The following is a 14,749-nucleotide window of genomic DNA, read 5'->3' as shown; positions in this document are numbered from 1 at the left end:
GTCAGGTGCCACGGCGGGACCTTCGGGGTTCATGGCTGCGTTTTCTGAACACACCAATCAAGACGATTCTCCAATGATATATGCGCTGAATCTTAATTGTATTTTTTTTTTAATTCATTGGCCAATTCATGAAATTTTATTGTGCCAAATATTGGAATCTGTATCGGTCTCAAAAATGCATCTATCCATCTACCTATCATGTTTCTGTTGCTTTTTTTTTGGTCATTTTTACCGCCATTAAGCTATGACAGAGCTCAAATAAAGATTTTCAGACCACTATCGGTCTCAAAAATGCATCTATCCATCTACCTATAATGTTTCTGTTGCTTTTTTTTGGTCATTTTTATCGCAGTTAAGCTAGCGAATTGTATGACAGAGCTCAAATAAAGATTTTCAGACCACTAAACTCATTGACTGCCAGCTGTTTCCCCATCATGGAAGCTATTTTCAAGCATTTTGACTCAAGTGTGTGTATGTGTGTGTGTCTGCATTTGTTTGGGTGAGCACCTCGCTCGTTGGATCCCCCCTGCGAACTTGGGGTGCTGGAGCTGGAGGAGCTACCACTGCTTGTCCTCTTCAGGGACGGATCCATGCTAATGTCAGTCCTCCGCAGGTCAGGGTTGCTATGGCAACCAAATAAACAAGTTTCCAGAACAGAATGTTGTACGCGTGCCCAGAAGTGAGCGTTTTGTCTACCTGGCCCGTATGAGGTGAGCTCCAGCCCGCGGTCCGAGTCCAGGTCCGTTTCCTGGAGAGTTCTTTCTGACCAGGGCGGGAGAGATTGACGTGGTCCTCTGAGGAACCTGCGGGAGACACGTTAGGAAGGTCACATACATACTCACCTCAAATTGAGTGAACCCTGGAATAAGATGACTTTGAAATGATGTGTGAAGTGTTTTGGGCCCACGCACACACGCACGCATACAGAGCATACCTAAATGAACTGAACCCCCACTAGATGACGATTCATCCATCACGTTCCTGCTTTGTCACCATTTTAACCCAGGAGAACCCACGGTGTCTCATATGGCACCTATAAATTCTGCTACTCAAATGCTACCCTTAAATCCCAAAGGGTCAAATTTGGCCCTAATCCTAGATTAAAATTAAAGCATTGAATATTTGAAAAAAACATATGTTTGTGTTCAGTGAACGTCTAGTAGTCATTTAATGTATAATTCATCATTTTCCAAAGAAGAAAAAGGTTCTTGGGTTCTCCAGGGTTCAGCAATCGTTTGGCTTTCGTTACCCTTAAATCCCAAAGGGTCAAATTTGGCCCTAATCCTAGATTAGAATTAAAGCATTGAATATTTGAAAAAACATATGTTTGTGTTCAGTGAACATGTAGTAGTCATTTAATGTATAATTCATCATTTTCAAAAGAAGAAAAGGGTTCTTGGGTTCTCCAGGGTTCAGCAATCGTTTGTCTTTTGTTTTTACAGTACAGCGCAGTACCATGTTGTACCACATAAGGCAGCACTGAGCTCAACCGGATGAGATGCGGCGATCAAGCGGGGGTTCACTGCACACATCAGAAAGCACGCACGTGCGGAGGCGCAGACGAGGCGGCATCAGACACCTTGGGGGGCATGTCGTCGTCCTGCCGCAGCCAGGTGCTGCGATCCAACTTGTCAAGAGGGGGCGCCAGACGTGCGAGAGGCAAGGGAGGAGGGGTGTCGGAGGTGGGGTCCGAGTTCTGCCGGGGCATGGGAGGGCGCGAGGGGGAGGGCGACAGGGCGGAAGATGAAGACGACACCCCGTGGGGGTCGTAGAGGGACTGAGAGCCGGACAGGCCCGGACTCTTCACCTGCACCAGGTGGGCCATCTGCACCGGCACCAGTGGGAGAGGAGAAGGGCGAGCAGGAGAAGGAAGTGGAGGAGGGAAGAGGGAACGGGAGGAAATGTAGGTGGTGCAAGAGGAATATAGAGGGGAAAGAAGGAGCAGGATGAGGAATCCGACGTGTGGTCGGGATGAAGGAGAAAAAAGGAGAAAAAAATCATGCATCTCACGCAGCACTCAAGTTCATTCAGTCACACTCGGGCGGACAAATAAATCCCAGTTTATTTGTCGGGACAAATCAATTGTGTCATGTGTCAAATGTTGACAATTTAGACTGACTCTCGTTTGACTGACAGGATTTAAGGAGGCGTGTCCGTTATTTGATTGACAGTCGCCATTGAATTGTGTTTTGCGCAAGTCGTGTCGCACGCGCACCCCACCTGCGGTTCGACGGAGCGGTGCATGGGCGGGGTCCTGGCCTGCTGGATGCTCCCGCTGCTGAAGGACTCGGAACGAGGGGGTAGCGACGGGTCCGAGATCCGGTTGGAGACTTTATGCTGCAAGGCAGGAGAAGTCTGTCGGTTGACCGCAAAACGATCGTCCACCTGACACACACACAAACACACACACACACACACACACACACACACACACACACACACACACACACACACACACACACACACACACACACACACATCACAACTCAGCCACTCTCAGCATGCAGCAGGGTATTTGTAGCCTAAGCTTTCACTGGCAAAACTTTTCTTCACAGCTGGCAAGCACATATAAAGGTTTCAGTTCAACAACCCAATTTTGAATATCACACAGAGACTACCCAAGGAAATACAAAAAAGGAGTTTCAGAAATGCCAATTTAATTTAGTATTTCCTTAGGTTGTCTGTGTGTGACATCAAAATTGGTTTGATGTGTGAGAAATACTGCGCAGAAATCGGGAAGGGATCAAATAGTTCACAACATTGTATGAGAGAGAAAAGTATACGTCTGCGCACGCGTGTGCGTGCGCATGCGCGTTCCACAGGGAGTGAGTCTGATTATAGCTGCAGTTGCCCTACATGTCTCCGTTCCCTAACCGGGAGCCGCGGCCTTGAAATGAGCGCGGCAGTGTCAGGAGAACTTGATTCACCTCTTTCGTAGTGCATACAAAGCGAGGCCGCTCATGAAAGACGCTGGCGCAAAATGACTTCATATGTTGGAAAAACGAAATGAAAAGGGAAAAGAAGCCTGCAGGAGAATACGTGTTGGTTCGTTAGTTCGTTAGTTCACCTTGTGAGCCTTTTGGGGCAAAGTTGAAAAGCCGGCGTGGGTTTGGAACAGTGCTGCCCAACCCTGACACAGCACCAAACAAAAATGTCACAAAAAAGGTGTACAGTGGTGCCGTGAGCTATAATTTTAATTTAAGAAAAAGATCACCCCCGATAAAATTGCGCTTTATGAAAACATACATCTACGGCAATTAAAGAGAATATAAAATATTTAAATGTTTTTGCGAGATTTTTTTTTGGCTTCATTTCAATGAAGATGATGCTGCTCCTTCTGGTGTGCACGCCATGGCCACCTGGGGGCGGTATAATACAAAACTACAGAATTTTAGATGCACATGGGGCTGGTCATCTCAGTAAGATGCAGCCTGCAATTATGTCGTGCATTCTTTGCAGAGGATAAAGAAAATACGGCCATTAAAAATGTCATATTTTAATTAATATACTCTTACAATTTAGGAATGACAAAAAAAAAATCATAATAATTGTTGAGTGCCCAACAAACATTCATTTTGAAATTGTACAATTTCCTGCGGCACAGTGGTTGGGAAGCACTGGTGTTGAAAAAGAAGCTGAGGAAAAGAAGAATGTGAGAAAAAGATGACAAGAAAGACAAATTAATAGCCTGTCGAGAGCTGAAAAGGACGTGAAGAAGGTGAAGTTTAGATGGGAGTGAAAGCGTCGCCCATGAGAGGAAGTGAAGCCACCTGCTCAGACAAAGAAGCATTAGTGAGGTTTAAAAAAAAAAAGATGGTTAGTCACGCGGTCTCGTCCTCCAACTGACCCGGCGGCCGGGACTCCGGCCTCGTGAGTCGGGCTCGGGGACGCAGGTGATCCGGATGCGTGGCATGTGGACGTGATCCCTGGAGGGGCTGACATGGGCGGGGTAGGAAGGGGGGCGGCGGTGGCGGCGCTGAGGCTTGTAACCAGGAAGTAAGAGAAGAGGGTCCAGGTGGGAGTCTCGCGTGTGCCGGAAGGAGTGGTACTTCTTGGGAGGGACGCGAGGGGAGTTACTCTGAGCTCGCCGCATTACCTGCGGAGGGCAACGTCAGCGTTTACGGACCACAACGATACAGACATACAGTCCCCCCGCTTGCATAATTGTGTCCACTTCGGGTGACCTTCTACACTGTCGTATCTTTGACGTTGAATGTGTGTGTGCGCCTTTTAAAAGGTGGGCTGGATCTTTTGGAAGACTGTAAATGAGAATGTAGCGTTTGGCTAGCAGTTAACTGGCTAACGGGTGAGACAGAATGTTCGTTCAGATGTCTCAACTCCTCTCTGCTCCTCAGTACGGCACAACTATTAGCCATTCTTCGCAGAGGATAAAGAATACATCACTGTGATGATCCTTTGCTGAAAGGATGATCACAATGCCAATCAGACGGTATTTACCGTTAGTATTAAGCTAGCAGACTGAAGGCCAAACTCGGAGGTTGTTTGAAAACAGACAAGCAATTATCTGTGTTGTATTTCGTTTCACAGTAAATATCAACTGGGAGTGGAAAAAACTGCTTGAAGACATCTTTTTAAAAAAAAAAAAAAAAAGGTGAAGCACATTTTCTTTCACTGCTGCGTATGGATGCAAAACTTTTATGGAAATCGTATTCAGGGGGGAATAAAGCACGTGCGAACATGTGGACTTGAATGAACCTTTGTCGAACTGCAACCTGCTTCCAAGCCCTGTTGAAGCTGAAGGTTAGACTCTGAGGTCATATTGTCAAAAGGCACAAGGTCAAATGAAGGACAGTTGCGAAGTATGACTATGAAAACGGAGAGGACGGACAGAGTGGACTGCTTGTTGCAGGAGCTCTGGAAGTCAACAGGAAGTGTGAACGAGATCTCAAGTTTTCACTTCAAAATGAAAATGCGGGAGAAAAGACGCATTGTGTCGAGTCTTTAAAACTAAAGAACAACAAAGAAAACAGCTTCTGTGATTCACTGGTGCATTTTCTGATACATTCAAACCATCACGACTTTCAGTCCCACATTTTTACTCCAGTAATATTTTACAAATCACAAGGTGACTTCAACTTCCACCAAAACAATTTTCGGTTATACTTTACTCAAGTATGACTTTGAGATATTTTATCCAAGACTGCGCCTTACCTCCTTGGCCCAGGCGGGCTTGTCGTTGACTGCCCCTGGCGCCTGGTCCTTGTAGTGGTAGAGCTGCTTCTTGTCCTGCAGGGGGCGCTGCTGCGGGTCCTGCTGCTGCTGCTGCTGCAGAGACACTAAGTACGCTCGCTCCTGCTGCAGCTGCCTCTGCAGACGCTCTGCCTGACGCTGCTCCTCAATCTGCTTGCGCTTGTACTCCTGATCACAAAAGAAGATGACACCAAGGTAATGTTTTGAATTACAGTGCATATATATTTTTTTCAGTTCGAACACAACCCATGTTCGTAAAACCTTTTGTTTTTGTTAATACTTCCGAAAGGTAGGATTGACAGCGCCTTCAGCGTTGTGCCACCACATGCCAAGCAATACTGAGCGCTATGGGAAGAGTGTCAGACGCTCTGCCTGACGCTGCTCCTCAATCTGCTTGCGCTTGTACTCCTGACCACAAAAGAAGATGACACCAAGGTATTGTTTTGAATTACAGTGCAGATATTTTTTTTTCAGTACGAACACAACCCGTGTTCGTAAAACCTTTTGTTTTTGTTAATACTTCCGAAAGGTAGGATTGACAGACGTGCGCCTTCAGCGTTGTGCCACCACATGCCAAGCAGTACTGAGCGCTATGGGAAGAGTGAAATTAAAAACAAGAAGAAGAGGCAGAGAAGGTGCCCTGTTATTTTTTTGTGTTACTGTATAGTGTTATTTATTAAGTTTAAGTAGATTTAAAATTTTTTTTTAATGTTTGGGGACAATTCAAGCTATACATTGACATATTTTAAATGGTCGCTCTATGTTGCTGACTTTCACCGATCGCAGGTGTGCCTGGAAAATAGCCCCCACGCCCCGTACATGCGCCTTGAGGTCGCCACGGAAACGGCACCGCTGAGTAACGTTACCAGCAGTAAGGCCTGCTCCTGCAGGAGCTGCTGCTGCAGGATCTCCAGCTGCCTCTGCTCTTCCTCCAGCTGTCTACGGATGTACTCCTAAGGCGGGCAGCGGCGCCGTAGAGAGAGCGAGCAGCGGGAGCCAATCAGAGCCAGGCCACATCACCCCAAGCAGGAAGAAGAAAGCGCAGGAGGACAGTGCGTTTAGAAACCAAAAAAGGTGAAGCTGTGTTAGTGTCTGATTGGCTGCAGCTTTTTTTTTTTTCCAAAAGGCAGAAAGACGTTGAGGAGACAGGAAGTGGCGCAGTCCAAAGATATATTTCAGGGTTTTATTTCTCTCAGCGAGTATTTGATTTCCCTCAAGGGATGACAAAAGTGTTTCCATACATGCAACACCCATACCTGCTCTCTCTCGGCGTGCCGCCTCTCCTCCTCTCGGCGAATCTGCTCCATCTCCTCGTACCGCCTCCTCTGCTCTCGCTCCTGCTGCTTGCGCATCTCACGCTCGCGACGTTGTTGCTGTCGGTTGGAAAAAGTGAGTGAGTGAGTGCAGTTTTTTTTCTTGTTTTTTTTTTTGCAGCATTTAGAATTTTGGGCCAGTGAAGTGTGCTGTGTGATTTTTTAAATTTTAATTGCAGTTGCGGTATAACACGCACAGGGGGCGCTGTATTAGAAACAGTTGGAAATTGCTCTTAAAACTGTCAGAGTTTATTATGATTATAAATTCTCCTGATGATCCTCTTTTCCATTGCAAATGTGTCAGGTGATTTTGTGGATTTTCATAAAGAGTAAATATTGTTTGTCTATATGTGACCTGTGATTGGCTGGCGAACAGTTCATTTATCGCCGGTTTCTAACTCTAGTTAAAAAAAAAAAAAAAAAAAAAAAATGGTGACCTCCTCCAGGCGTCTCCTCTGCTCCTTCTGCTCCTCGATGCGTTTCTGCCTCTCAGCCAGCAGCTGGCGCTTGTGCTCCTCGTTCTGTTGCTGCTCCAGCTGCTGCCTGCGAATCAGCTCCGAGCGCTCCTTGTTGGCCAGCTGCAGGCGCAGGAAGTCTCGCCTCAGAGTCGACTCCCCAGGAATATTGATGATGGAACTGAGAGGAGGGCACGGAGGAGCCGGGTGTTAAACACACAGAGGGGGCGGTGAAGAAGGTCGGTGGTCCTACCTGGGCTCGCCGATGTCCCGCTCTTCATCCTCTTCCTCACTGCCGCTGTACTCGTACTCTGTCTCATCTGGAAGCAGACGTGGCTCGAGAGGGTCATGGAACATACACGTCACATGTCGGACTTTGTTTTGTTTGACACAAAACAGGTGAGTCCCAATTTAAAGTTGTGTGCCTTCAGTGTTGTTGTGCCACAACATGCCAGGCGGCACTGAGGTGCATTAGAAGAGATGCAGGTTGTAAATATAGTAACACTTATGCTAATTTCTGCTAGCCTACAAATGGCCTTTTGCATTGCATGTTAGCATTAAGCTACAAAATATTTGGCATTTGAATACATCTATGGAATTTCGGATGATATGTTAGCATTAAGCTAGCAGGTGTTTGCTATTTTGGTATTTGAGTCTGTCTATGGCGTTTTGAATTTTGTATTAGCATTAAGCTAGCAGGTGTTTGCTATTTTGGTATTTGAGTCTGTCTATGGCGTTTTGAATTTTGTGTTAGCATTAAGCTAGCAGATGATTGTTATTTTGGTGTCGACTACACACAATGTTGTCTCTAACCTACAAATGCTTCAGTCCTGGAGGATAAGCAACTCACCCCTCTCCCCGCGCCTCTTCTTAGTGCGGTCGATGTGGTCCTTGAGCTGAATGCGCACCTGCCGCTCATTGGGGAGGTCGCGGATGAAGGGATGCTTGAGAAGCTGCTCCGTGCTCGGCCGCTGGCTGTGACTCTTCACCAGGCAGCTCTCGATGAACGACTGGAACTTCTTGGACCTTCGCCGGCACAACCACAACAACAACAGCATTGAAGTCTTCCAAGCACATTCAAATACCTGTCGACCAATCCACTTTGTTCTTTTACCTCCACTGGTTGGATGGAGTGTGTGTTTTGTGTCACGTGACATGACTCACCACTTCTTTGACTTGAGTCTGGGGGCAGGATTTCTGGGGATGAGGAAGAGCGCTCTCATGGGATGCATGTCACACAGCGCTGAAGACAACAAGACAAGAAAGGGAAAGAAAATGAAAGGAAAAGAAAAAAAAAAGGACAAAAATGGAAAGGAAATAACAGAAAAAACAGAGGAAAAGAAAAATGAAAGAGATGTAGGAAAGGAAATGAACAGGAATGAAAGGGGGTGAAGAAAGCGGAAGAAATATGAATTAAAGACCAGATCACTGTGGGTAGAACTTTCAAGTTTGTTACTTACGTGGCGCTCCCTCCGCCATCTCGATGGCCGTGATGCCCAGCGAAAACAGATCGCTCTGCACGAACACACACACACACACAAACACAAAAACCCAACACCTTCACTTCCCCATTACCAGCTAACGTGCTAACATGCTAGCTGCTCTACGTGTACTCGTTAAGTCATAAAAATATCACGGCGCCATCTGTCCTCTCACATTCAGACACTTTTCCCTCTCACTTCACTTGTTCCGGACCGTTCCGCTGCCACGCATCGAAACTGGTTTCGGGAAGCGGAACAAACAACACGTCGCCAACACAAAACACACACACGCACATTAAAAAAAAAGCACTTTCGTGGTCGTCTTGTGTTTCGCTACATGACTGTCCAGTAAAATTTCGGTCCAGTGTGTTTTTCAGAGGACTTTTTTTTTTTTTTTTAAGAACTGTACAATAACTATTTTCCCCGGCAACATAAGAATACACTACATGGTATAGGCATTAGCTCAATTAGCATTAACTTACGTAGCATAAACTCACTTTACTCATGAATAAGAATAGTACGCCAAACACCATATTGACTGTTTTTGTATCAATAATGAGAGGGACCATTTTCATATCTTTTGATTAAAAACAGTAAAGACACTTTAGTTGTTTTTATTTTTTTTTAATTAAATCCGCCTTGGTTTTATGTTGATTAAAAACAGTAAAGACACTTTAGTTGTTTTTTTGTTTTTTTTTATTAAATCCGCCTTGGTTTTATATCTTTCAAAAATGATTCGATATTTTAGGAAATAATAGAAAACACAATCAAGAGATAAATAATTACATTTCGTGGCGGTCCTCACAGAAATGCAATCTGAACAAGATTCCTCAAATTTGTAAGCGTACCTTAAAGTCGTAGGTGGCGTCGGGGTTCTCGTCACAGGCGATGACCTCCGGCGCCATCCAGTACGGCGTCCCGATGAAGGTGTTCCTGCGGCCCACCGTGCGATCCAGCTGAGCGCTCACGCCGAAGTCCACTACGCACGTGCACACAATAACAGCTTGAAGCAAGCACGCTTGACATGTTATTTTAATTTTTTTTTTCTTTTCCTTCATGTGCGAAGTAACAAAAATGTCTTTTCATCAAATATTTCACGAGGACAAAGAGGCGCTCTGATCTCACCTAATTTGACTTCGGCATTCTCCGTCAGAAGCACGTTTTGACCTTTGATGTCACGGTGGATGACCTTGTGCTGGTGGAGGTGAGTGAGACCCTGCAGGAGGATACCATCTCGTCAACTTGTCGATACCCCCCCACCCCCTCCCCGCACATGCTGGTCTTCAAGCCAGCTCACCCTGAGGATCTCCCTGCAGACATAAGCGATCCACTCCTCCTTCAGGGAATTGCCTTTGGTGTTTTTGATGAGATCTGTCACCGAGCCGGCGCCGCAGAACTCCATCACCAGCTAGAAAAATCCCACATGTAAAAAAAAAACAGGGATTTGAATAATCTAATTGGAACTTGTTCTTTCTATAAGACAAGAGCCGGAAATTAAGAACACGTTTGAGATGTTAATTTAATCAATGGGTACTTTTTGTCCACTGGACAAAAAGCGATCCAAGACTTTTGTCCTGTCCCGTGTGTACATGGCGTCCATACACACCCACAGCTGGTCGTCCATGCCGGGAGGATTCTTCTTGATGAAGGCACCGTAGTAGGTGGCGATGTTCCTGTGGTGGCTGTACTTCTTCAGCATGTTGATCTCCGCTTTAATCTCTTCCTCCTCATCCTTAACGAAATTAAAATGACGAATTGATAAATTGAGAATTTTGGTGCAATCGCACATGTATCATGTAACATATCCATCACGATACACCGCGCGTATGCGGGCGTTACTTACGCCTGTGACATCCATGACCTTGATTGCCGCCAGCTGGCCAGTCTTGACGTGGCGACCCTGAAACAGAGACACATTATTTTTTTAATCATCATAATAAATGTGATCAAAACTAAAATTCTTGCTCGCGCGCACGCAAAATGTGGGCCTGTTTGAGCGCTTCATGTGTTTCGAATGGCCACGGGTACGTACGCAAGTGACATCTAAAGGTAGAGCGTCTTCGACTGAAATTGTTCAGCCTGTCACTACATGTCGCTGGCATAGAAAGATGAGCAAAAGTTACATTACTTGTAGTCAATAAATAAATCATTTTGAACCCCAGTTGTGCCCAAATGAGCTATTCCCCTAATTGGTGACCTCCTCCAAAGAAGCGTGAAGACATTTTCATCCACATCAGTCATCGGATTGGACGTCAGGTTTGACAGTGTGACACTGAGCAGGCGGTGGGGTTGTTGGCGGCAACCGGCGGGCAATAAAAGTGAAGCGAGAGGAAGCGATAGCATCTCAGTTTGCTTGTCTCTCTTCCTGCAACACTGACGCCTGCCACAAATTTGTCCCTGTTCGCCGGCGTGTGCGCGTTTGTGTGAAATCCGCGCACACACACGCACACAGACCTGCAGGGAGAGGAGGAGGTGGACGTCTTTAGCTGCAGCCTCACCAACAACAACAATCCTCAGGTGCTGTGTTCTGACAAGCCTCACACATTCCTCGCACGCTGTTGCCGCTCAAATGACTTCAATATGATCACGGACGAGCTTAAGATGATTACATACATTACGCACTAGAATTTGATTGAAGACATTTCCGTTCAATAAGGAAAGATCAAAAAGAGTGGTCAATGAACGAATGAAACTTGCATCTCAAGGAACAGCTCTGTGGTTTCATGAAATAGGAATCATCTCCCAACCTAAAAAAATACTCAGCAGTCTAATGAGTCAGTACGGCTGACTCAGTAGTTAGTATTAAGCAAGCCACTTATGTGTTGCGCAAGAATGTATATTAATCATTGAGTGTGCACATTTTTTTGCAGAAGAACGTCTGGCTGTCTGGAGCCTCTAGAACCTTCACAACGGCCATTTTCACAACCTTCGATTGAACATCCTAGAGCATCACGAGAAGTAGATTTGATGTCATCCAGGTTTGTATGTTTTGTGGATTCATGAACCCGATGGGACCACCTGCCTGGGAAGCAAATCAGGGCCGCTGCACCATGTCTGGGAATGTGCGGCTTAGAGGGTATGTGTTTACACTAAACAGCTTAAATCTGATAACTATCAGAAATATACACACAGAGGGATCGTAGATAAAGTCAGGAGTTTACCGGTTACCTTACCTTGTATACTTGGCCATAGGTGCCATTGCCAACCAGTTCGACCAGCTCAAAGATGCCCGCTGGGTCCTGAGAAAGACACAGAACAACTTAGTAAACAGGAAATAGCTACACAAGAACCTTTAAACTAGACTAGTACCTTAACGTACGAGTGGGAACCGTTGCTTGGATAAAGCTAAAAGAGTTAGAGTGAGAAGATGCTAAGCTACAGATAAGAGATGCTGAGTAGGCGCGAGATGAGGCTAATATGAAGCTAAAAGACGCAGAGTCGGAAAGGGATGACACTATAAGCTAAAAGATGCTAAGTTGCCGTGAAACCATGTTAAGCTTAAGCTAAAAGATGCTGAATAGGAAAGAGACGACACGCCAAGCTAAAATATGCTAAGTTGGCGTCAAACGATGTGAGGCTAAAGCTAACGGATGCTGGGTAGGAGCGAGATGACGCTAAGCTAAACTTAAAAGATGCTGAGTAGCAGATAGATGACGCTACAAGCTAAAATATGCAAAATAGGCGTGAGGCAATGCTAAGATAAAGTGGGGCGAACGCGAAAGGAAAAGATGGACAACCCTAGAAGCTAAAATATGCTATGTCGATGTGAGACGATATTAAAATAAAGCTAACAGACGGGAAGTAGCACTCTTGGAAGACATTTGGCCTCTAATCTGAGGAGAATTCATCAATCATTTGTAGCCCATTTTGGGGGTTACTTTAGCAACCCTAAATCGTATTCCCACCACCATTCATATTTGAGTTTTATTGACTATCGGCCCTTTTCAAACTAGTTCGAAAAGATGAGTTAGCTGATGTTTTTTTTTTTGTCGTGACAGCACCGCTGTCCTGTGTTTGAATTAGAATGAGAGAAGCTAGCTGTTGTGTCATGTGCCCCAAAAAATACGTCCATGATGCATTTTGGGTGTTTTTAGTGCTTACTGTAGTACTGTCAATCTCTATATGTATGCAGAGAAGGTGCTGAAGCAAAAAGAGTTGTCCTACCCAAGAGATTTGGAGGGGCGACAATCTTACAAAAAGCTTGTAGTCTCTGTTGGCAAAATGTACGCAAGCGAAGTACGTACCGCCCGGACACATTCAGGTCAGTGGGACCGAGCTGAGCTTCTCAATATATTACCACTCTTGTATTCTCCCAAGTCCACTCTCTGACGCAAGCTGCTTCTTCCTTGACTGTTATCTTTTTATGGTTTCATAAAAGTGATAAAGTGAAAATTACTCGATGTGCTGCTTCAAAAGCCTACAGGGACCCGCCGTTTAACGTTTATAGATCAATTCCATAAACAGATTCCATCGGTAAGTGCGATGGTCCATGTCGGGTTTGGCTGCATCATGCAAGTGTGCAGTGGGTTTTTAGAGGTTCAATTATCGAGTCTCTTCAGGAGGGATGAAAGGACAGCTTTGTAAGTTGGAGATAGGTGGTGTCGGACAAGACCCCTTCTCTGTTTTGAGACAGCTTCTCAACCTTAATGTACTGCAGATGGCCTCTCTCACTCCTCTGTTTTCCCCCCATCCGGAATCTTCATCCTGAAAAGAGGTGCCGCTTCTGTAGCTAGACGCCGCTAATCGGCGTCTACAATTTGCCAAAAGCATAGAACATAACGCTTTGTAACAACAAAGGGAAGTGAGGAAGGTTATCAAAGTGAATGAGCGTGCGCAAGTGTGTGTGTCATCTCGGTCCTGTGTGACCTAATTTCTCCTCACTGATGGAGACATTTGCGGCCTACAATTCATCTGCTCTTTTCTGACATCTCTGACACACATGTACACACGCGCATACACACACACTCCTGTGTCGCACCCTCCATCATGTCCAGACTTGACTGCAGGTACTATGTTTCGTATAGCGTGTTGTTCACTGTTGTGTGATTAAAATAATAGGGAAGAAGAGACACGAGAACGCGCACGCACGCGCGGTGACACGCACGTCTGGGCCATACTTGAAGCTGCAAGTTGGCACGCACGCGCTTGAACGAACGAACGAACGAACGCTCGCCCGCCCACACATTCCTTAGCTGTAGTGTACTAGAGTGCACGTGCGCGTGCCCACCAAGCGCGTCACTGCTGCTGCTGTGACCACAACATCACGAAATGGCGGAACTGGCTGGCTGGCGCCCGCGCGCGCGCGTCTTCTGGTTGGGATTTACGTGCATGCGCGTCAAGGCAAACGATTGAACGAGACGGACGGGCGCGCGCGCGCACACACACACATCTGTAATAATCGAGGTGTGAGTACGCGCGGCCTCGATTGTCAAGAAAACGCGTCTACGCGCACTACATATGCAGCATGTAACGAAGCAGCACGCGCACGCGCACCGCCGGTAGGATGGGGGGCTGTGGGGGGAACAGGCAGGTTGAAGAAGGATGATGAGGAGGAGGCAAAAGGGTGAGACGGAGGAGGAGGACAGGACAGGTGCTGGGCAACACGCACGCGCGCATGCTCGGCTTACCCGCAGAGCAGACAGGTCGATCTCGTCCAGACTCCTCGCGGGGGAGTCGCTCGCCATGGCGGCGGAAGGACGGATGGTTCACTCAAGATGGAAGGAAGGGAAGAAGCTTCCTCGACTCGTTCTGGTATCTCACTCCCTCCTCGGCGTCCTTCTCCTTCCTCCTGGATCACCTCCTCCTCTTCCTCCTCTTCTTCCTCCAACCACGCGGTCGGGCGACGTCAGGAAGAAGAAGAAGCGAAGACGACGCGCAGTGAGCCTTCAGGTACTGCTACATGCCTCCACCTGCGCGGACGCGCGCACGACAGAGTGCATAGCAGCGGCGCGCACCCCACAACGTCACTCGCCGGTCGCGCGCGCGAATCCCGGGAGGGGCGTACGCGTCACGCGTCACGCGGACACGCCCACTATTGAGAAGGTGTCGTGTTGGTGAACTGATCATTTAAATCAGGTGTTTTGGAGTAGGGAGAGTTCGAAAACAGGCAGGATATGAGTCTCGAGGAACCGCAGTGTAGAACATCACAAATTGTCTAACAAAAGCTAAATAAAAATATAATTTGAATAAATATATACAATATGAAAATGAACGTTTTTACTATAATTGTAGTTGGGTTTATTTCCAAAATTTGTTTTGGGCACCAATGCAGTTTGTTACTGATTTTTTT

At 46.4% G+C, this 14,749-nt stretch overlaps 1 protein-coding gene across 1 annotated transcript in view; it reads right to left on the bottom strand.

Annotated features, from left to right (window-relative positions):
• Positions 1-14,449, bottom strand: part of LOC109529768 (TRAF2 and NCK-interacting protein kinase-like) — a 22,551-nt gene extending 8,102 nt beyond the window's left edge. Inside the window, exons 1-20 of the mRNA XM_019893203.1 lie at positions 14,088-14,449; positions 11,634-11,699; positions 10,304-10,360; positions 10,067-10,192; positions 9,758-9,868; positions 9,586-9,676; positions 9,309-9,439; positions 8,440-8,494; positions 8,144-8,222; positions 7,830-8,005; positions 7,233-7,299; positions 6,962-7,160; positions 6,468-6,584; positions 6,078-6,164; positions 5,173-5,379; positions 3,848-4,096; positions 2,221-2,385; positions 1,580-1,825; positions 697-803; positions 416-623 (exon numbers count right to left, since the gene is read on the bottom strand). Of these exons, the coding sequence (XP_019748762.1) occupies positions 416-623; positions 697-803; positions 1,580-1,825; positions 2,221-2,385; positions 3,848-4,096; positions 5,173-5,379; positions 6,078-6,164; positions 6,468-6,584; positions 6,962-7,160; positions 7,233-7,299; positions 7,830-8,005; positions 8,144-8,222; positions 8,440-8,494; positions 9,309-9,439; positions 9,586-9,676; positions 9,758-9,868; positions 10,067-10,192; positions 10,304-10,360; positions 11,634-11,699; positions 14,088-14,144 (2,601 nt within the window). The 5' untranslated portion in view covers positions 14,145-14,449. The remainder of the gene's footprint in view (positions 1-415; positions 624-696; positions 804-1,579; positions 1,826-2,220; positions 2,386-3,847; positions 4,097-5,172; positions 5,380-6,077; positions 6,165-6,467; positions 6,585-6,961; positions 7,161-7,232; positions 7,300-7,829; positions 8,006-8,143; positions 8,223-8,439; positions 8,495-9,308; positions 9,440-9,585; positions 9,677-9,757; positions 9,869-10,066; positions 10,193-10,303; positions 10,361-11,633; positions 11,700-14,087) is intronic.
• Between the last annotated feature and the right edge of the window lie 300 nt (positions 14,450-14,749).

This window comes from Hippocampus comes, unplaced genomic scaffold (assembly GCF_001891065.2).
Source record: "Hippocampus comes isolate QL1 unplaced genomic scaffold, H_comes_QL1_v1.1 scaffold353, whole genome shotgun sequence".
NCBI lineage: Eukaryota > Metazoa > Chordata > Actinopteri > Syngnathiformes > Syngnathidae > Hippocampus > Hippocampus comes.
This window is presented reverse-complemented; position numbering and strand designations above follow the sequence as displayed.